The sequence below is a fragment of the Nothoprocta perdicaria genome, unplaced genomic scaffold (assembly GCF_003342845.1).
Source record: "Nothoprocta perdicaria isolate Ctin4 unplaced genomic scaffold, notPer1 scaffold_51, whole genome shotgun sequence".
Classification (NCBI taxonomy): domain Eukaryota; kingdom Metazoa; phylum Chordata; class Aves; order Tinamiformes; family Tinamidae; genus Nothoprocta; species Nothoprocta perdicaria.
In genome coordinates, this window is record NW_020455766.1 from 406628 (window position 1) to 428636 (window position 22009).

The 22009-nt window shown below is 40.8% G+C and overlaps 2 protein-coding genes across 4 annotated transcripts in view; one reads left to right on the top strand and one right to left on the bottom strand.

Annotated features, from left to right (window-relative positions):
• Positions 1 to 99: 99 nt before the first annotated feature.
• CNIH4 (cornichon family AMPA receptor auxiliary protein 4) lies at positions 100 to 6233 on the top strand. Its single transcript, XM_026048090.1, has 5 exons — positions 100 to 200; positions 1188 to 1256; positions 2092 to 2204; positions 5274 to 5414; positions 5933 to 6233. Exons 1-5 carry the CDS (start codon positions 132 to 134, stop codon positions 5958 to 5960), a joined length of 420 nt encoding a protein of 139 aa, XP_025903875.1. The 5' UTR covers positions 100 to 131; the 3' UTR covers positions 5961 to 6233.
• Positions 6234 to 6323: 90 nt separating this feature from the next.
• The window catches only part of WDR26 (WD repeat domain 26), a 34220-nt gene continuing 18534 nt past the window's right edge, over positions 6324 to 22009 (bottom strand). For 2 of the 3 annotated variants that reach the window (XM_026048089.1, XM_026048088.1), the window contains 6 exons: positions 21493 to 21612; positions 20509 to 20654; positions 19915 to 19993; positions 19226 to 19355; positions 16230 to 16415; positions 13088 to 15377 (listed from right to left, as the gene is read on the bottom strand). In XM_026048089.1, coding sequence (XP_025903874.1) covers positions 15352 to 15377; positions 16230 to 16415; positions 19226 to 19355; positions 19915 to 19993; positions 20509 to 20654; positions 21493 to 21612 — 687 coding nt within the window. In that variant the 3' untranslated portion in view covers positions 13088 to 15351. Of the gene's footprint in view, positions 6355 to 13087; positions 15378 to 16229; positions 16416 to 19225; positions 19356 to 19914; positions 19994 to 20508; positions 20655 to 21492; positions 21613 to 22009 lie in introns of those variants that run through there. The other variant, XM_026048087.1, reaches the window with a different exon arrangement.

Sequence of the window (22009 nt, forward strand, 5' to 3'; positions counted from 1 at the left end):
CGCTTCGCCTGCGCCGAGCAGCGCCGGGCCGGCTGAGCGGAGCGCGCAGGCAGCGCGCGGGCAGCCCGGCCGCTAAGGCCCCCGCCCCGGAGGCTGCGGCGCCGCCCCGTGCTGCGCGGCGGCGGGGCGGGATGGAGTCGGTCGTCTTCATCTTCTCGCTCATCGACTGCTGCGCCCTCATCTTCCTCGCCGTTTACTTCGTATCCTCCTGGCGGCGGGGCGGGAAACGGTCGCGGGCTCGTTCGGAGGGGGTCGAGGACCCGGCCTTGCGCGGGCCGCTCCCGCCGACGCCCCAACGGCCGCGGTGCGGCCGTTGGGGCGTCGGCGGGAGCGGCCCGCGCGACGTGAGGGGCAACGGTGGCTCCTTCCCTCGGGGGAGACCTCGKTGGGCTTGAGATGGAGGGAGGGATGCTTGGGAAGGCGTGTCACGGCCCCGGAAACTGCAGGGCTAAAACTTCCAGGTGTTTTTGTGCTCCTCCGGGGATGAGAGAAGCCAAAACAGTATTTGCTAAAAATTAAAAGATTTTGTGTTCTCCAAGAGAMCAAATCTCGCGCGTTTCCCTAGAGAAGGGGTTGTGTGTGAGCTCATGGATGTAGCATAAAGATGGGCATACTAAGCCTTCTTATTTTGAAGAGAGTATCTAAATCTCTTGGTATTTCATTTATTGAAACTGCATTTGACAGCAATGCTAACCTCTCATTTCTTAGTATAACATGAGATAATTCAGTATTGCACCAAGTATGAAATGGGTAGATCCGCTAATTAAAACCATACTGGTTGGATTTATTGTGAGGAATTTTAAAAGTGCTTTGTCTTTTTTTTTTTCAGGTTGTGTTTCAAGTACTGTGCTAATGATTCTGGTAATAAAAATGCTAGTGTGTCTCCCTGGTCTGTGTTTAGTCTTGAGCTGAACTTTAGCATTTGTGCAAGAGTCGCTGTTGAGAAAAAAAGAAAAAGCTCTGATAAAATCATTTGGACTAATAATACGATAAGGCCCAACTCCYTATATAAAGTAGAATTATGTACTGTTGTAATTAACTCCTGGAGAACCAAACAGAAAGTCTGCCCTGAGAGTAGAGAGTTCTAAATAACTTCTTTCTGATCAAGATTTCCCAATTTATTGGTTGAAAACAAGGCTTTGGGTTTTCTGAGTTGCCATACAAGTTTTCCTTATCTTACGCTTCAGATAATCACACTGTCGGATCTGGAATGTGACTACATTAATGCCAGATCTTGCTGCTCGAAACTCAATAAAGTAAATGTTTCTTCTTTGCATTTAACATGGCTTAAAATAAAAATAAAAGAAACCCYGCATCACAAGTAAAGGAGTGTAATATGTACCCGAGGAGTCAGGGTTGGCAGTATTTTTCCCAGGTATTCACCTATTACGTGGGTCCACGTGCCTGCTCCATGTCGCTGTCTTTCAGCAAATTAGTTGCAAAAGGCCCTTCCTTGCTCCTTCATGTGGCTGTCTGTGACAGGGAAAAGAACCATTTTAACCAAATCTCTATAAAGCTGAACTCTATCTGCATTCTGCCTGGTGCTTCACTTTGAGCAGTATTTTCTCTCCTAATGGAAGAGAAATCACTACAAGGTACTCTTAAACCAAAAACATGCAATGATGAGGGGCTGACCCAGTTTAACTATGCCAGTTTCCATATGGATCAATTTTCTGTTCCCAGCCTGAGGGGGTTTATATGCCCCTTATCTGTGCAGATTTCTGTTATCCACTTCTCTATTCCTAAACCCAGTGTTCTCTGCAGTGATTTTGAGTGTGTTGCTTTCTTGAATGACTCACTAAAATAAAGTATTTGCTTATTATAGTTATGTATAAGCAGCTGCTGTGCTTCTCTTTAGAAACTGGTATATTAAAATTAAATAAACTACCTCTGTTACAGTATGTTAGGGCCAGATTTTTGGCTTATTCCCATGGAATCTGGCTGTATGCTTCTCTGAATATTCAATCTAGTCTTACTTTGATGTGAATAGAATGGGACAACAGATGTATGTGGGGTTTTTTTGCTTTTTTTTTTTTCCAGAAAGGAAACTACATTTGTGGATATAACTGTTTTTTGCWTTTCTTTTTACAGTGGGTGGTCCCCGAGTTGGTTGGCCATGCTATTGTAACGGTATTAATGCTTATTTCATTGCACTGGTTCATCTTTCTCCTTAATTTGCCAGTAGCAACATGGAATATATATAGGTAAGTGCAAAGAATTTTATGTTCTTTTCATCCACTATTACTAGGTAAGCTTCAAGGGCAGAGATAAACAATATATCATGATGAGATGCTTCGGTTACATTTCTGAGCTGCTAACAGTCTTCATGGATGTAACCAGCATTAAACTCTCCTTTTTTTCCAGTTAAAACCACAAGAAATGCTCCAGAACTCAGGATCTGAATCTTTTGGCATGTCCTTGCATTCTCCCTAATGCGCAAAACCCTTGAACTGTGAATCATTCATAGGTTGCAGGAAGTAGCAGCATGTTAACTGGGGTTATAAAGAACTGCTGCAAAATCTGTTGCTGAGAGTTTTTACTCTGCCTGAGGAAGATGCTGSCATAAAGGTACTTAGAGCAGTATAGCTGCTGGTTGTAAAACTAGTGTCAGATTGTGGTGTTTGGCATGTGTACACACACGCCATGCACTCACACATTTATGCTCCTGTTTTCTTCCCTCACTTGCATTGCTTGAAGTTTTTGGTCCCCCATTTTGCCTTTTTGTGTTTTAAAAGTTCTCCTATCTTCTTAATGCTAGACAGCTTTTGCTGCTACTGGTGTAAACTTTGTGCCCTGGGCTCCCTTCTGCTTTGAAACAATTTGCTTAGTATGAGTTTGAAGGTGGCAATGGAGAGACAGCTCAAAAAATGTTCATATGATTTTCTACTGTTTAGAAATACTACCATCCYAGGCCAGAAACCTGCCTGCTTTAGGCCCCTTGATGTACAGGAAATGAACCCTGCAAAAGTCTGCAATAATGAAAGTGAATGTGGGGGTTTGGGCAGCTAACCACCAAGCACCACACCACAGAAAGTTAGAAGTCCAAGTCTTTAAGATTTAGCTATAAGGGATTGATTGTACTTCCCATTTCAGTGACCCTACCATGGCTAACCACTGAGGTGGGSTGAGTTGTTAATCGAAAGAAGAGGTTTCCTAGGTCTCATTAAGGACAGGTGGAAAAGCCTTTACTGATATTCCAGTTGCTTTTAGGAAAATATCATGTATTCATTATTCTTGTTTTCTACAAAACTGCTATTAAAGCCTTCAAATAGTTTTCATCTGGAGTACCATGAGAGAGCATTAATTTCTGTGCTTTATAGGTGAGTGTTGCCTAAATACACACACAGAGATACTACCATTTGTGTGGCCTTTTCTATACAATTGTGTTGCTGAATGTTGCACAGGAAAATGCTGTTCATTTTGGTACCTTTTGGCAAATACAGAATTAGCATTTAGTTTTTCTTTCCTGTTAGATTGTGTCTACAGAGGCACTGTAAAGAGAATACACTTCCCTTAAAGTGCTAATTTCCTTTTTGCTGCTTCCTTCTGCTTAATTATGTTAGCATTAAAAATAGCCATTTTTTTTCTCTACTCCAGCTGACCAGAAAGAAGTTTAAAGGATAGTGCAATAATTCTTTTGCCAAGCTTCAGGGATTAACCCCTGAATGCTGTTTTGAATTGACAGCTCTCATTTTATGTTTTAGTTGTTTATGGTTATTGTTATTGGGAATATTTCAAATATCCCCAATCTAGTTTTATTTTCTCCATTTCAAGGTGCAGTGTATATAATAAATATATGGTAACTGGCCTGTTTTGGCATAAGAGTTAAAAATTTTAAGCCCATGTTGCTAATCCAGCCTGTCTTCAGGGGTCAAGGAATTTCACATACATTAATAGCTGGAAGGGAAGATAAAAGTCTGCAGAAGGGTGTGGTGTTTAGCATTAAAAAGGAGAATAGATATTCTGGGGTAAAACTTAAGATTTAACCTCAGATATTTAGTAGACCGAAAGTAAGGTCTACTGTGAGATAGTCAGTTGGAAAACACCAAAAGAAGAGGTGTCAACGAGTAAAGTAGGATAAGCATTAACATATGGAGCGTTATCATGAGATGAGTGTGTTTGAAACTCCTTCATATGTTGCAGTATTTCAGGAACTAATTTCTGGGGTAAATAGAGCTTTTCTTTTCTTTCTTTCATAGGGGTATTGAAAAAACTATGTGCAGAGCAGGATTAACTTTTTTTTGTCCCCTGTTGCTGCTAGAAACCCTTCTCGTTTCACATTCCCTTTCTTCCCCTCCTATCCTTAGGAAGGAGAATGTTGTAAGAAAGGAGCGAGTGCCTTTGGAGAACAAGTGGTACCACTCCTTAAGTATGTAAAGAAAATCAAAAAGCATTTTGTTCCTTTGTGCTAAGAGCAGGAGTTAAATTCTTGTGTGGAAAGAGCACTATTGCAGGAAGGTAAAACCTTTAGGATATTCAAGTAGAATAACAGCACTGTTCTAGGCTGAGCTCAACTGGAGAACTGAAGCTGTTCTCTCTCAGGTGGAGAGCTTAAAGTGCTCACATCTTCTGCCGTGAGAGATGAGCACGTCAAGCAAGCACCTGCTTGCCACATTTTCAAAGTATATAAACATTTGTTTGGCTGGGCATTTTCTTCCTTTTGCTTATGTATTTGTTCCCACTCARCTTGTGTTTTTCTATGGGTTCAGAAAGTGAAAGAAAAAGACTTAACTTTTCTTCTGTTTTGTCAGCTGTAAACAAGCTCATCACCTTTGCCGAAGTAACATAGGGCAGTTGTGACAAARATGGGAATACAGACCTTTTGCCCTGCCTTTCGCAATCCTTTTGGACCACTAGAGTTTGTGAATATCTAGTTTTGGATAAGAACAAAATTTTCACTGTCACTTTCATCAGTGCATCTTTCCACTGCATGTGGAGGGTTCCTCCARTGATGCAGAGTAACTGAAAGCAGTAATTAAACTACTCTGGAATTCACGCTTACCTAGMACATTTTCCATTTATGCAAAGGAGGCTGGGCTAATGCTTTTAATCTCTCCTGTCCTCTGATTTTTTGTTTGTTTGTAAATGGTAATGGTAGAGATTGCATGCAATATCCTGAGACTGGCCTAGAAGAAATGAAAAATAGCTGGGTTTTATATTGAACTGTAAAATATGCAGTAAATAATCCCTTCTGAGCCGACTCCCTCCCAGCCCCTGCCCTTCACTCACTGCTGTTTTGATGGCTGCACTTCTATTTTTTCTTAAACTTCCAGGTTCATTATGGTGCCTAGTGGAAACATGGGGGTTTTTGATCCCACAGAGATCCATAACCGAGGACAACTGAAATCGCACATGAAGGAAGCCATGATCAAACTTGGCTTTCATCTGCTCTGTTTCTTCATGTACCTTTACAGGTTAGTCTCACARAGTGCTGCCAGGTAACAAAGGAATTGTCTGCCATCTATTTTTATCCTTCCATTCTGCTAGTATAATTGCTGATATTCATAAGCATCTTACCCTCTTGCCTTGTGCTAAGCCTCAGTAATACATTTTGACACTCATTTGCAGTTTCATTTTTTGCTCTTATTCTTTCTGATCTAACTTTGCTTGAAAACTCTGATGACTTCCTACTCTCAAAAACACTATTAGCACTGTATAAAGAGTCCCATGATTTCAGCACCTAAAATAAGTGGCCTGTTTAGAATGGGAATGATCTTAATTTCTCTTGGAGAAAATGAAGTTGATCTTTCTGAGGATGAAAGACCGGTGTATTGCAGTGTTACGCCTGCAATCCCTGCCTTCAAAAATGAAATACTTTGCGTGGTGGCCTTGACTTTCTAGAGATACAAGTGCAGTTCTCTCCTGAAACAGCAGTTCCTGTTTGCACATAGTTCAGTAATACCCTGGTCTCGTGTTTTCTGTTTTATCACAGTATGATTCTGGCTTTGATAAATGATTGAGAAGTTGAACCCTTAGCTGCTAATTTGGGTCATCACTCCAATGACTGGTTGTGGAGCCACTGACACCTTCTGAACRTACCTAGACCAGTGTCGTCATGCAGTATATTTTTCCTCTTTGAACAAAAAATATTTTTCTGTATTTTTAACATAAAATATTTTCAAAAGACATTGGATTTGTGTAGCAGTTGTTTGTGTTCCTTTTACAACAACCTGAACTGTGGTTGCTGCTACAAGGTGAAATACTTGCTTACCAAACTCGTCCTGTGGGAAGGAGATGAGGAGAAGGAAAACCCATTTCTGAGAGCTTGGGGTGGCAGGAGCRGCAGTGCTGGAAGAAACTGAAGTGCAGTCTGATGTCTGCTTCTTTGTGAAGTATCTCACAATGGGCTTCTGGCTGTCAAGATTAGAGTGCAGTTTGAAGAAACATTTGGTCTCTCTTTTTCAAGGTGGCCTGCTAAAGCAGCTCGCATCTTTACATGGCTGTGTTTGTCACTTAAAGTAGTGAAAGAGAAGTTGGGCTTTCCTCCCATTGCCCCGGACACTCTAGATGAAGTCTCATGTTTGGATGGAATAAGGTTCCTATGGTAAAAGCGATGCTTGTGTGCAATAGGGAAAGGAGGAACTTAAGCAGCCCAAGGAAAACTTGTATTTTTTCCCCCTCCCACTGCTGTTTTATCATTGAAAMACATCATAGATGTCATAGATCTACCTTACAAAGTAAATACCACATTACATTAGGGCTTGGAGTCCAGAATAGAGCAAGATCATTTGGTCCTTTGTCTATGAAGCAGCTGTTCCCATATCCAGAAGGGTGAATGTTGATTCAGATGGGTTGCCATCTGACCAGGGCAGATAGTGGTAGAGCATAGCCCGGTTAGTCCCACAATTCCAACATAATTCTACTTCAGAGACACCACAAAACTAAATTCTTATTCTTGTTGTCTTTGCATCAGCAATAAACCTGAGTCTGTTGCTCTCACTGTCCAACACTTGTTTTTAAATCTCGGCTATGTTTTCATAAACACCKACAGATTTCTTTTTGAAGCAATCCTGCCTCCTGAAACACTTGAGAAATACTGCCCTGTAGTTAGATGTTTAAACATCTAAGTTTTTATTTTTTTGTATGAATTTGTAACTCTTCAGCTGTAGTCAGAATATTGTACAGGTTTTAGCTTTATTTATGTGCAACAAGCTGGTTGTGTGCAGCAGTGAAGAGATGTAGAACATGGGAGCTTTATTTCTTTAGCTTTCTCACATTTAACATTTGTTCTAGGATAATTTTATCCTTAAATTTATGATGGGGGGATTCTAATTTTAGTTCTTCTAAAGATTAAAAGATGCTGAAAATAGACTCAATAAAAAATAACTAGCTGCTTGACAGGGCACTCAACCAAAATCCACAAAGCTGAACCCCAAACAGGATGAAGGGCTATGAAAAGGAGAGAGCAAACAAAATCTGAGAACAGGAATGTCRGTAACTGTCAGACTAGTTTACAGATTAAGGGATTAGTTATTTTAGTTGTGCGTGAAGACAGCCGTACTTATTTGAACGTTGTGAAAAAACGGGTGCTACACAGATTCTGCTTTTTATCCCTTGGTTAGAGAAAGAGGTTAAGCACAACACGGGCAACCCGTTTAAGTGCTGCCCCTCCAGTACCCACAGTAAATAAACTTCATTAAACAAAATGGTGCTATGGGAAATGTTATCATGATCATATCAGAATAGACCTAAAGCTTTATATCTTATAGAACTTAGAAGAGACCTAAAGTTTTATATATTATTTTATACCTTAAAGAGGTGATTTTGAGATGAGAGCCTTGCTAATGGTGTATCCTAAACATTTTTCTTGTCTTCACTGTTCTCTAGCTGCTAACTCTCCAGAGCTGTGCTATTAAGATTAGACAGGATCAACATGGTGTTTGCTGCTGAAGTTGTTAAAATGCATCAGTCCTTGGAAAAAATCTTCCATTCCCCTTCTCAGAGAAGGAAAGCTGGACAGGGAAGAATAAGGAGAAAGAACACCATACTAATAAATAAGTAAATGTCTCTAGTCACATCCTTCACCTAAAGGAATGCTAGTGTGGACTTTTCCCTCCTTCCTTAAGGATGTACTTCTGACCACACAATCAGCAAAAAGTACAGAAATGTATTTTAAAGAGTAGCTGGTCAGTATTAATCAAACTGTACTTATGTATGATTGCAAACTTCCCACATCCACTTCATTTCTGAGGGAGAGAAAACATAGTCTCTGATCATTCATCTAACAGCTTATTATAGGAGTTAGAACCACCTCAGCCACAGGCTCCAAAGGTCACCATTGTGCAGAGTAATTCCCCGGGTACCTTTGAAGCCTTCATTGCCCACAGACCATTTCCGTCCTTAACAGCGATCTTTACACAGCTCCGTCAGCAATGCTCTAATGGGCTAAAAATGTCGAAGAAAATAACCAAAACCCACAACCTTCTGGCACTCCATCAGAGAGAGCAGGCTAATTTATATCCAAGCCCGCTCTAGCAACTCAAGAGAACAACAAACTTTAGGTGAATCCCAATAAGACTTCAGCTAACCTTATCGCTAGGAATTAGCACAACTGAGACCACAAGCACAGCCTGGCTCCTGTCCATGGACTAAGATTTATTTCCCTATGGAGTTAAGGTATCCAAGCATAACTTCACAAYAGGGATGTTACTTTATCCATCCTTCACCTCATTAGCTATGACTTACAGAATGTGCTCAATGCATGGAAATAAATCTGAAGCTGACCTAGAGGGATTCTGGGTTTTGTACAAGAGGAGAAAGCTGTTTTTTTCTTCACCTACCACCTAYGGCCTCGGTACGTGCGGTTTTCAGCTGGGGGAGGGGGCAGTTAAAACCTGCAAGCCCCTTCTCCCTGCACACCCTWGCAGGCCTTTCAAAGGGGGGAAGGACGGGGACTGCCATCCTTCAGCAATGCCTGCATCCCCTTAGCACCTGCAACACATGCAAAAGAGCAGGGCACACACAAAGCAGCATAGAGAGCATAAGGAAAGACTCCAAGTGATAGGGTAAAACAGTCAACTTCACCCTGGAGATGTGCCCCAGCTCAGGCAGAACCYGGGTTTAAGCTGACTGTGAAATACTTAACTCTGAGTCTGGTTCTTTATGTTATCTTTTTACATGACCTGAAGGGCTCCCCTTGGGGTTCCAAAAGCCAAGCTGCTGGTCAAAAACTGTGGAAGAAGTTTGAGAAATACTACATGAACGTAATATTTCAATGAATAAAGAATAACAAAATTAAAGATCACAACTCTTTAAATCCTWTACATACACACACTGAAGTTTCAACTTTAGGAAACTATACACCTGTTTCTCTTTCACATTTCTCTCTCCAGTAAGAGGCAGACTCAGGATGGTAGATCAAGTGTGGTAACCCATTCCAGAGGTTTTCCTYATCTCCTGTGTAGATGGTTTGTGGCTGAACTAGCTCTGCAGCCTAAGAGCCTTGAGCAGACGCTGGCCCTCGAGGGAAGCAGCCCGCACAGATGTCTGCACGGGATGACAGGGCCCCTTCTCTTGGCAGCTGGGCTGGAGACACAGCTACACAAGCACCACCGCAGCTGTACAGAAGGGCACAAGGTGGAGGGGGAGCTGCTAAAGAATTGGTCTATTCAATAATCAGGAAAGGGTTTAATCTGCAATAATAAAAAAAATCAAACGGAGTAAATCAGTAAATTTGGACATAGTTTTGTGTTAAATGCAGTCTTAGCTAAAGCTGGATAAAAATGCCTAAGATACAGGTATACACAATGCCAAGTTTGGGATGGAAAGAACTTTCTGCTTAAGGTATGTGGAAGGGAGGCTGAAGATGGCAGGCTTGGGTGGAGGGCATGGAGGCACCAATGGAGCTTCACGAGCCGCCAGCTGCCAAGCCCGACTCCATCGGCCCGAGGTGGCGACCACAGCACTTCCCCAGGCTCCAGTTACCAGCATCTGGCAGAAGAGGCATCAGCAAGAAATTATAGTTCTCAGGAGTAGCTTTTCAACAGAGAAAAACGTTTTGTTTAAACACAAACACACACTTTTCACTTGAAACAACCCGTATTTAAGCAAGCTAAGGGGCACCTCAGYGAGCATCCAGCACAAGGCTGACACTACGCTTCAAAACAGCAGCCACGCGGCAGCCCCAACAAGCACCGAGCGGGGCACAGCTCAGGGCCAAGCGGCCAAAGTGGCCAGCAGAAACACGCGTGGCCTTGGATACACCTCAACGGCGGGAACAAGAACGGGAAAGTCCCAGCACAGCTTTCCCAGGGGATTTTCCATCAGCTAAAATGCTGAGCAATTCCCACTGAAAAAATTAAATACTACAACTATGRAAGAAATTTGTCATTGTCACGAAATGAACATAGTGATTGTCATGGGTGAAGCTTAGGAAACTAAAAAGTATTCATTCCAGTTATTCATTCTGTTTATTGAATTGAAAGAAAGGGAATACAAACATTTCTGTTAAGTGCTGTGCACCAACATGGAAAAAAGTGTATTTTTTTAAAAATCCTAATAAAAACAAATCAGAAGTTAATGTAGTTCCAATTGAACAAGTTTAAGATATGTTTAAAATACTACACATTTATAAAATAAAAAAGTTAAAACGGTGTTCTGTAAATAATTAGTAAAACAAGTGAAAATAAATACGAGACCCAAAGTTCTTATGTTTTTAATGTAATATAGCAAAGAAATTTTAACTACTTAATATAATCCGAGGAGAGTAACAAAAATCCAGAAAGTTTAAGAACGCAATCCTTTGAAACATTTAATATCAGTCCATAGCAAATAGTCATTACATACCAAAAGCTCTAAGTGTTAACTAGTTCCACCACAACTCCATATAAATCTCGACAATTTAGAAATCTTGAGATCAACAATAAAGTTCTTTTCTTGATCTCTACAGCTTGGTTTGTAAGTACATACATGCTTTGAGGATCCATTTTGTCCCATATGTTTTCAAGGAGCCAATAACTTTTTCCCATCTGTGCCTAAAAATGTTAAGATTCAAATCTAGCACGTTACCCTAACAATGAAAAACTGGTTTTAAGAAAAAGATGGGGCACAATGAATTTCCAATTTATAAAAATATACTGATATTAACCAAAAGCTTCAGGTCAAAGGACACTTCACATACACACGACTTAAAGTATGCAAGAAAACATGACAAGTACCTCGAATGTTTGGTTCTATGTCTGTTTGCGACACACACGCTCTCACACATACACACACTCGCACCAGATGGAAGGAACACTCACAGACGTGTTATTGACTCCAGATAACCTGGATTAATAGACAAAAACTTGTCTACAGTTTATTTCAACACCTAGAGGCAGCTACTGCAGCAGTAGTTCAAAACTGCACACTTCAATTAAGTCCACCCTGTTTAAAAAAGTGTCAGCATTAACGAGATTACTTTTTCCCCCTCAACATCACCATTAAAAGTAGCAGTTTTCAAAATTAAGTATGGCAACTGAAAATGGACTCAAGCCAATGTGGAAAAGAGGAGGAGAAGGAGGTAAAAAARGAGGTTTTACCCAGTTATGGGTTGGATGACCCCTTAAAATATATTTTAAAAAGTGTATTTGGGAGCTAAAGATGTGGACAAGCTATTGAAAGTGCATTTTTTTTCTCCTCCTCAAGTTACAGTAGTTTGTCTGGTGGCCACTAAATCCTGTTTTTAATATTAATTCCCCTTTCTCTATCTCCCTCCCCCTTTGGGTCTACTACAGCTCCCCTCAAATTAGGGCTAAATATAAGCATCCTGGTTTCCACGAGGAAGCATCTTACTAAGGAAGTCTTCRCACTTGGTTTTGGGTGGCAGCATCATTTCTCCCCATAAGGACATCCAACTAGGCACAAACTTCCAGGAGCAAGCTGAGTTTCACTGAATATTACCTGCTTGCAAACGAGGTGAGAAGTAACTGGCAAGACCTGGATTGGTTTCTAGCTCRCATCTTTGCTCTAATCCTAGGAAGAAGTTGATTTTTAAGCTGGAGAACTTCAAAAGAGACAGAGGGAATTTGAAACAAGTGTCCTGTATCCACTGTGCCTCCCTTACCGCCTGCAACCCGCCCTGGGCAGATCTGGCTTTGCTGCTTTTCCCTTTCACGCTCCATTGTCCCTTGAAAGTTACTTACCTGAACAGCTAAAGAACATCCAGATAAATAGATTATTTCAACATAACTTGTTAAAGATCTTTCTTGCCAATAGCCTGTAGCTACTAGCTCACACAAAAAGAAAGCTAAAAGAATAGTACAGACTTACAGTATTTTCCTCTCTAAAAAAATCAGCCTGTTCACTAGAAATACAGTAATTGATTGCACATGTGTACTTGTTCCAGCCTTTGACTCCAACCTATGAAGATTTTGAAGCACATGGAAAGCAAAATGTTGCAAAAGAGCAAACTTGTGATCCCCCCCCCCCCACAGTCTCGTTCTGACCTGTGCACAAGTACTGGCACTTTTCAATTCACACCATGTATCTGACACCTTAAAAAGAGTTCAAGTTCTTTAAGCTAGTTAAAGTTGCTACCACCACATCTGCCATGCAGGTTCACGTGGGACCAAGTGCTGTGGCCAAGCTCAGACCAGCCTCCCCTTCCTCTCATGCTCCACGCGTCACCTGTAGGAAACAGTCATCTGCACCATCTGGGACTAGGGCAACCTCTCCAAGCAAGGAGCTGTCCTTTATATTGCACTGATGTGCCACAAAACTAAGGTAAAGCAGAGGTGCCAGCACACATGCYTCTCCCAAGCTCTGCTTCTGAATACCTGAAGTGTATTTTGGATGTACATGCTGCATCTAGRAGAAAAGCTCCAGAGCAGAGGGGCAGCATTTCGGCAGAAGTTTAGACTTCTGGTTACGATGCACTGCAGTGGAAAGGAGGTATCTCCTTAGTATAACCTCCCACAGAGCTTTCACCAGCCAAAGAGTCTCGCTTCGTTTCATGCATGGCCAGCACCTTAAAAAGCCTGTTCAAGTGCATATTAGACTTTAAAATTAAGCTTGAAATTTGACCCAGCCTTTACTACCTGCCTCAAGTTCCCTTTCAGGTCCCATGAGCAGAGTGAGCAAGTAGTGCCAGACYAGGTTAAGGTACAAACCATCTTTCCCTATCTCCTCCCCCACAAAAAAACCCAAATAAGGACTGGACTGTTTTCCTCCACCACTTACTCCCCCTAAATGATTTTTTGTTTACAGACATATTCCAGAGCAAGAGTACAGAGGAGTAATTACCAAAGACACACACCCTGGCACTGCTTATGAATTGCACCATRTTTTGAATGCATGAAATACCGTTTACAATTTAGGTAGTCAATGTTTATTTCAGGCCCAAAGGGTTAGCTTCCTAGAATGGGACATGAGGAAAGATGCCCGTTTCCCTGCAAAACTAACGCCAAAGGACCAAGGCTAACCTTACTCCATGAGAAACGCTGCCAACTACCAGGAGAATCAAAGTTTCCCCTAAAGTGAGCTACAGGGTGCTCCTGGTTCGAAGTGCACACCTGTATGTCCAGGCCTGTGGGATGGTAGCTGCTCTCAAAGAAATTCACCTTAAAATTCAGATATTTAAAATAAGTGAACTAAGTTAAAGATAATGAGCGAGACCAAGAAGAGCACATCTGATTCAGAGCCAGTCTCCACAAGAATACTGGAACCCTGAACCGCATTTAAGATCACCCACAGAGCCAGAAACAACCCACCCCATGGCTGGGATCTACCATCTAACCGGTTCGGCTTCACCTGGCTTTTTTAGGGAAGCAGTAAAGGGACCGCTTGTGTTGACCACCACCCTTCCCTTTCAACACAGCTACGCCTCTCCTCCCAGGACCTGTGGCAAACCTTCCCCCCTTCTCCCACACGCCTCCACGCAGGACGCTGGCGCTGTCCCCTCACCGAGGGACACACGTGGGTGCCGTCCTGGCCGTGGTTCAGGGCGACAGCCCCTCCCTGCTCCTGCTTTACCTCACAGCAGCACGAGCACCAACATGGCTGCCTTCCCTCAGCGCGGGAAGAGGGAGTCCAACACCGTCCCCTCAGGGACGCGCGTCGCGCAGGGGTGCCCGGCCATCTGCTCGTTCTGACGAGAATAAATACTTCAGTTATAAATGCCTGTCTTTTTTTAAACTCGGGATATCAGTGGAACTGCTCCTGAATGAGTCAAGATGTTCGCAGCACCAGCTTTCAGCAAGGGCTAGGAGAGACATTCAAATCTGTAAACTTAAAAGGATCTTCTTAAAAGGACAACTTCTACATCTTTGTTTATCAAATAATAAGCTTTCCATCATAATACAAGTGCTGAATTATGATTTGGATGTTAACTATTCTAAAAAGGTTCACTCTTCCCTCCAGGTGTAGTCTACCTTTACCCAGCATTGTTGCTCGTATTTATGTAATCTTAAAAAACAAAACAAAAACACCTTGTCCTGTTTAAAATCTTGGTTTGGTGGTGCACTCTGAAGGCTTTTGCTTCTAATCAACACAGGCTTTCTGTTAAGATAAAGAGTGAGTTTCTCCTTCTAGAACAGGTTTCACTGCCTATGTAAAGCTCCCTCCAACCACTGCTCTTGAAAGGGTCTTAGGACACTCTGAATGAGCATCAGTGATACTGCATTTCACAACACTTCTTACATTGTTTTAATTCCAAATGTATACAAATGAAGTCGTTTTAATCCTATAAATAATTTATTTTTAAAAAATTGTGCTGTTAACCCCTCTGCAGGGCAACGAGCTATGTGAAAAGTACAAAACTTTGTCAAATGTGATATTGAGAGTGCTTTTGACATAGTTCATTGGTTGATCATCTCAATTTTTATATATATATACTGCGCAACGGGCAAGGCTAGAATCCATGAACCAAGCTGCAAAGATCTCAAGCTAAGTAAGGCGGAGAGAGATTTGAGAAACAAGAGAAGGAAATACTTTCCTATCCAATGTATACTCTTCAGACTAAAGCACTCTTTCTATCAAGCCTTCTAAACTGTTAAATAAAGTGTTCCAAACAAGCATTTAAACTTCATTACACAGAAGAGCAACAAGAACAGTAGCCTGCCAGACAAAAAGGCAGGAGGGAAAAATATATATACTGAGTTCAATGGTTAGCCTGAATGTAGCACAGTTCTTCACAACCGATGGGGGGTAATTTCAACACGGTGTCCAACAACGTTCTAACGACGTGCTTCATCTCGACTGGTTACTATGAAGCAAGGTGGTAAATGTTTGGCCCCAACCGGGCTTCAGAAATGGTTCTTTTTCATGACGAGCATGTCTGTCCAGCTATCAATCATGTTTGTTTGCACCAAATCCCAAGCCATTTAAAATACGACTAATTAAGTTAAACTGAAGTCGTCTGCTCCAAATTCGCCATCAACTATCCATGCTACTGCATTCCTCTGAGCAAAAACAAAAATACAAGAGAAAGAAATCACATCTTCTTGAAGAACTTAGAATAGGATCATTAACACAGTGCATTTACAGATGTTTTACTGAGCATGCATTAGTCAGTGGTGCTTATCTTCACATGGAAACGACATCACATGCTAAAAATAGCCTACTTAAGGCACTAGTAGTCATTCCTTTAAACATTAATTCGTCAGGTTAGCTGATAGCACATTAAAGATACCTCTTCCAAAGAGATGTACCAATAAAAAAMACACATTACACACAAGTTCCAGCACAGCAAGCTGACCACAAAGCTSCCTGACACCCCTTGAAGACTCTTAAGTTGTTAGATACAACTCTATGCACCTAAACTTCAGCTGCTGCTACAGAGTTATGAGAAAACCAGAGCTCCTACTGGCTGGATTCTTATGGAGTTTCCAAATTATTTTCTAGAGAAACCAGGAAAGAATAAGCAGACACATAACTGGGGAAAAGTTAGCATGCATTTGGACACTGAGACAAACCGCACTCATGTAAGCATCATCTCTCTCCTGGACACAGACAAGATCTAACTGTTAGAAAAYGCTCTGTGCCATATCAGCTTTTAAGGTGCAAAGACTGCAGTCTCCAGACTTGGCAAATTCTTTGGGCAGGCATTAAAATATTATTCAAACTACATTATTTGCATTTTTAATAATACTGTATGCACTTAAAAGCATTATTGCAATGGCATGCAAAGCATGTTGCAATGGCAACATTTGAGAAGTCTACAGCAAAGAAAACCCACCAAATCCACTGCAGTTTTAGTGGTTAAGACATACACACATACACAAGGGTTTGGTTTTGTGTGGGGTTTTTTTTACCTTCAATATCCTGGTTGTCTACGAAAGGCGCTGGTCCCCATATTCTAACCGTGCCGTCRTCGGAGGCGCTGGCCATCATGGATGGGATCTGCGGGTTCCAGCTCACACAGTTAACAGTGCGCGTGTGCCCCGTCAGCTCCGCGATCGGCAGCTCGCTTCGCTTGTGCCAAATATAGACTTTGTGATCTAAACAAAACACCCAGGTCAAGAAACCATATGAGAAACCTTGTTCTGAGCAGACTGCTTCACCCATGTCAAATCACACTGCTGCACAACAAGCTCTCAGCAGCTGAAGTATCRTTAGTGTTGCAAATTCTACATCCCACTTGGGCTGGATGTCCATCAGCACTAAGAAACTTTTCTTTTTTTTCCTAGAATTGACCAAAACAATGTTTTGTTCTGTTTTCAATGGGCAAAGCTCTTCCACTAGTAGCACATCTCTTTTGGAGCCTACAATTCTACCAAGCCTGGCATTTGAAGAAAACCTGTCGGCTCAGCTAGAAAAACAAACTGAGCTACTGTAGAACTAAGCATATGGGATMATAACCTTGTCAAAAAAAGCTTGCAGAATTATTTTAATCATATTTATATGCATTATAAAACTATGTGTACTTTGGCATAACATCTTTGAGCAACCATCTGCTGATGACTAATAGATAAGGTCACAGCTCTGTAGTTAATGAAGTCTGTTTTGGTACCAAAGATTTAAAAATATTCCAGTGAAAGTACAATCGGAGAAGCAGGGGGGCGGCCATGAAGCCTAAAGCCTCAAATTTGAAGCTCTTGCTGACAGTCTGAGAGCAATTAACACACGTATGATACTTAAAGATATTAATTCCTACTTAAAGGAGATTCAATGAACAGCCCTACATGATTCATTTTGTGATAAGAAGCTTTTATATATTTTTACTGACATATGAGAACAGTGAACCAGTCAAATATTTCAATGCAACTGTCACTACTCTAATAATCAATTATATTTAAGAAGAGTTGATTCTAAACAAAGTGGTTTTTTTTTTTTTTTCTCAAACTGTAGATTAACAGCCTTTAACAAACTGGGAGTTGATCTCTATGAATGTCTTTGGAGTCTTCCAAACGGAGCTATGTGCACTGAACTAATACATATTACTAGTTATACACAAAAGCCTAGTATTTACTCCTGGGAAATCAAAGGAAAGCACTTTAATGTAAAAGTCATTCTAAAGCCCTAACAGACAACACAATCTTCCTCTACTCCTCCTCCCAGGCCCTTACAAAACAAACTTGCTCTCTGACCTACCTGCTAGAAGAGCACCACAGAAGCACGTGACAACTCAATTGTCTTCTGCTGAATCAGCTCATTTGAGTAAGACACCTCTACAGCATTTGTACTGATGCAAGTGTCCTGGGTGTGCTTACATTCCACTTATGAYTGAGAGACTACGTATCCATGCCATTCAGCAAATAAGAAATTCTCTCCCTGCTTAAACACTGGACACACAAGCCTCTGCTGCTTGGGAGAATCAAAGCCTAAACACAAACCAGGATTTTGGTGCTTGTCAGAATTAGTGTATTAAGCTATGGAAAAAGACGACAGCTAGATTAAGGCAGCAGTCTATTCCCCTCTCTCAGACCGACCTGTTTTCTTCCTATTGATGCAAGTGTCAGAAAAAAAAGCCTATCTAGCCAATAACACACCCTTTTTTAGCTTAAGAAGCTATCACCATTCGATTTCTTTGTACATAGAAAGACTTGTACAGCTGCCACGTATTCAACAATTTAGTGCAAAGAGGCAAGAGCTGCAGGCAGCCCAAGTGTACATAAGGTAGCATCTGCTTCAACTACAACCAGGTAGTTTTTAAAAAGGACAGCAAAAAATATAACAATTTTTTTTCCAAGTCTCCACCACACCACATCACATAAACAGGAGATCACAAGCAAACTGCCCACAAAGGGATGAAAGGAAAAAAGAAAATAAATTGGTGCTCTGTAGCATCCAAACCCATATGTGCACATCAGCAGTAAAGCTCTACACACATAGCCTGAACTTTCTGGTACTCAAGCCCCACACCAAGAATGTGGCTCAAAGATGAGGAGGGGGACACTGGATCGGAGATGCTGCCCTTCAGCCACTCTCTTACACTGGGTCTGGTCAGAGGGGAGGGTTGGTGTGATTTTAGATGCATCTGGGTATTTTCCAAGTCCCTTTATCCTGGTCAACACTTCCTATATCTTAWCAGCTGTGATCTACTGAGTACAAGCATTGATTACTTATCTAGTATGTGAAAATTTTTGCTTGAATTTTGAATTTATAGGCTTGAATCTTACTTGACCTTGATTGGAGGTAATGGGACTACATAAGCAACAGATCCACACCAATTCAAGACATGTGTCATTAACTAATTCCTACTTTGGCTACAAAGAGGTGGGGTTTTTTTTTTTTTTTTTTTTTGTTTTGTTTTTTTTTTTTTTTTTTTTGGTTTTGTTTTTTTAAACAGACACCACAAGCCTTTGATCACCACGATACCCTACCATAAATACTACGTCACTAACTGCTTCACTGGAAACCACTCCTTTCATAATTATGACAGCCACATTGAAATTAAAATAATTTGCCCACACCTGTCTTCAACAGGCAAATAAAGGTATTACTTGCAAGAAAAAGTACTTTTGACACAAACAATGAGCCCAAGTGTCAAGAGTCATACCACAAAAAAAACTCTAGAAGACTCCCCTTACTTTTATTTAAAATTACGCAGATATTCTTTGTCTGAAAGGAACAAGAGAGAAGATTTACTATGCTTTCTACCAGCACTGATCTCTCTGAAGACTTTTTTTTACCCCTGCTAACACACTTATTTTTTTGAAATATGTAACAATCTCTCTGCTCCTCAAATGGTTATTTAATGAATCAGTTACTTGCATTCGAGATGACAGCTGTTCGCAAGAACATGATATGAGTAGGTACAGGACATAAATGGTGTGTCACTTTTCTGCAAAACAAAGGATGATGTTACCTTCACTGCCACTCGCAATAAAGTCTTCGTTATGACCTCCAAAACACGAGTGAATTGTGTAGAATCCTTGCGTAACACCTTGGTATTTTCTCACTAAAACTCTGTCTTGTAAGTCCCATAAGTGAACTCCCTGGGAATAAGAAGTATAGGAGATATTATTAAACATTATCTATTGTATTATTTTGAAATATTTCAAACAATGAAAAATGATTGATACACTACTTCAGCCAACTTCATTACTGTTGCTCAAGCAAGTAAAGCTAAATTACTAATTATACCACGTTACTAGCTCAAATTTCCAATCTACAGTCCCTTCTATTTCAAAAGCTTCTATTCTTACTCAAAAAAAKGAACATCACCAAAAAATAACTCCCAGAAGTCCATAATTCTGAGAAGAAATAAAAATCTTCGCTGTAGTTGGCTTTGAATACTACACTCAGATGTTAATATTCAACAGCATACAGTTCATAGTATGAAATTCTTGACTACAAATCCWCTTGAAAAAATCACTATTAGGAACAAAATCACCTTCTTGTCAGAGAATGCCATTCTGTATTTGTGAGCACTGAGATCTTCATATTATGTGAAATGCAACTGATTAATGCCAAATAACCCAGGCTCCATCRAAACATTCTAAAAGGTTTACTGGCTGTAAGCAGGTTTATTTGCACTTCCATTTATCAACTCACCTGAGTTGCTACATTTAACAAAGCTAAACGGCCATTTTTTGAAATAGTAAATGACATAATAGGGTGATCTTCTTGTACTCTGAAATTACAAAATGAATCASTGTTAAAAGTACATTTACAAACAAATAATGCAAAAAAAACCCCACAAATAATAATGCAAAATCAAAACCAAAAGGTATACCCTGCTTCTGCAGCATTATCAGGGAAAAACAGTTTTGAAGTGGGAACTGCATTTGAAATTAGGTACGTATTCAATACAAGCTAGGCCTGCAACAGTCTGCTCACAGCATGATGAATCCCAAGACTCAAATCCAACTCCCAACTTCTACACAGATCTCAAATGTGCCAGGAATTGTGAGGTACGAAGAAAACTCTAGAACAGGATGTAGAAACATGCACAAGAAATCCACTCCAATGCTTAGAAAGTTGTTTCTAACAACTGACCTTATCCTCCTTGCTGCATCTCTCACTAATTCCTGCTCCATATTATATATTGGCATAGCAAGAACATGCTTCCCATCCTTGCCCATAATCCCATTCTTAATCTTCTCATGATAAGAACCAGGAAGAAAACAGAAAAAAAAAGGTATTTACATGTTCCTGTCTGTAAGATCCTCAAAGTTATAACCCCGAATTCGCTGGTGTGTGTCCGATGCTAGGACAGTTTTCCCATCACTTAAGCACCAAAGGCATTGGACTCTCACCCCTTCCCAGGAGTCAAGGAGATTACCATCTAAATCCTGAGCAGAGGAGAGAGAGAGAGAGAGAGAGAGAAAGAACCGTTAGCCTTGGATTTTGAATTCCGTGACACATGTAATTTTTGTCTTCTCTTCACACAGTTGTCACAGAAAGTGGTATTAGCCTGCAGCAGAAATGACTTAGACTGGGACATGCCAGGTGGTAACCGAGGGTTATTGCAGTTATCCGTCCTGGAGAATTGAGGATCTGTTTCTCCACTTATTTCCCAATACTTGATAATGGAACATCTAGTTCTCATCAGGGAACAGATCTACTGCCTTGCCTTGGTGGGGACTGAGCTTTGCATACTACCAGGGCACTGATTCTGGTAACAACTAATGGAGAATAGGTGTGAGACTGAATCACCACCCAAAACTAGCACTTCAAGTAATAAGGTTTCCATTTTGAATTTCCATTTATGCTAAGCAGAAACAGCATACAGAAAATAAAACAACATAGCCAGAGTTATGAACACACTATGAACTTTTGTGGGCAAAGGCATTACTTTTTAATTAACGTATTTTCCAGRGCAGCTATGAATAAAGATTCCCAGACCAAAAATTCTCTTTTAAGTAGAAGACTCTAAGAGCTGCTTGAGCCCTTCTAATTGCTACAAAACAAGGAGAAGTGCTGCTGGAAAACTAGCATTAATGCATTGCTTCTTTTGAATTACTAAAGATTACAAAGATTTTTATATATGTGTGTATATTAATTTATTAATTTATTTTTTTTAGCATGCACACACACACAGAAAACCCTGAAACATGTACCTCCCATGTGACAGTGACAAACCCTCCATGCCTTGCTTTGTTTGCCAGGGGCCAGATGCCGAGTACTTACACACTGATAGAATTGTCCACGCTGACCTCCTGTGACAAAGCGCTTCCCATCAGGATTCCAGGCCACACTTGTTAAACTGTCTTCATGAGACTGGCTCATCTTTGTCCTTAGCTCCCCTGTCTGCAAAATAAACAAAGACAGCACAGCCTTACACCAGCCAGCAGACCCCCTTCCCAAAGGGCATGGATACATTCACCTGACACACGCCACGTCTGGCGGTAGCTTCGTTTCCTCGTATTAATTAGAACTAGAAAGAAATGTAAATCCACAAATACTGTTGAAACACCCAGCTAAAACATCTCCAGGGACTTCTGATCTTCGGGACATCTTTTTTTTTCCTGCCTCTAATCAGGAGAGATGAAATATATGGCAGGTGTGTCACAAAACTTAAATATATTTTTTTTAAAAAGGAATTTTAAAGAAGTTGGAGGAAAATGCAAGAGAAGCAATAAAACATAAATATGGAATAGAATAAAAATATGGAAGATGAGGTGGCAGAAGATTAAAAAAACTATGG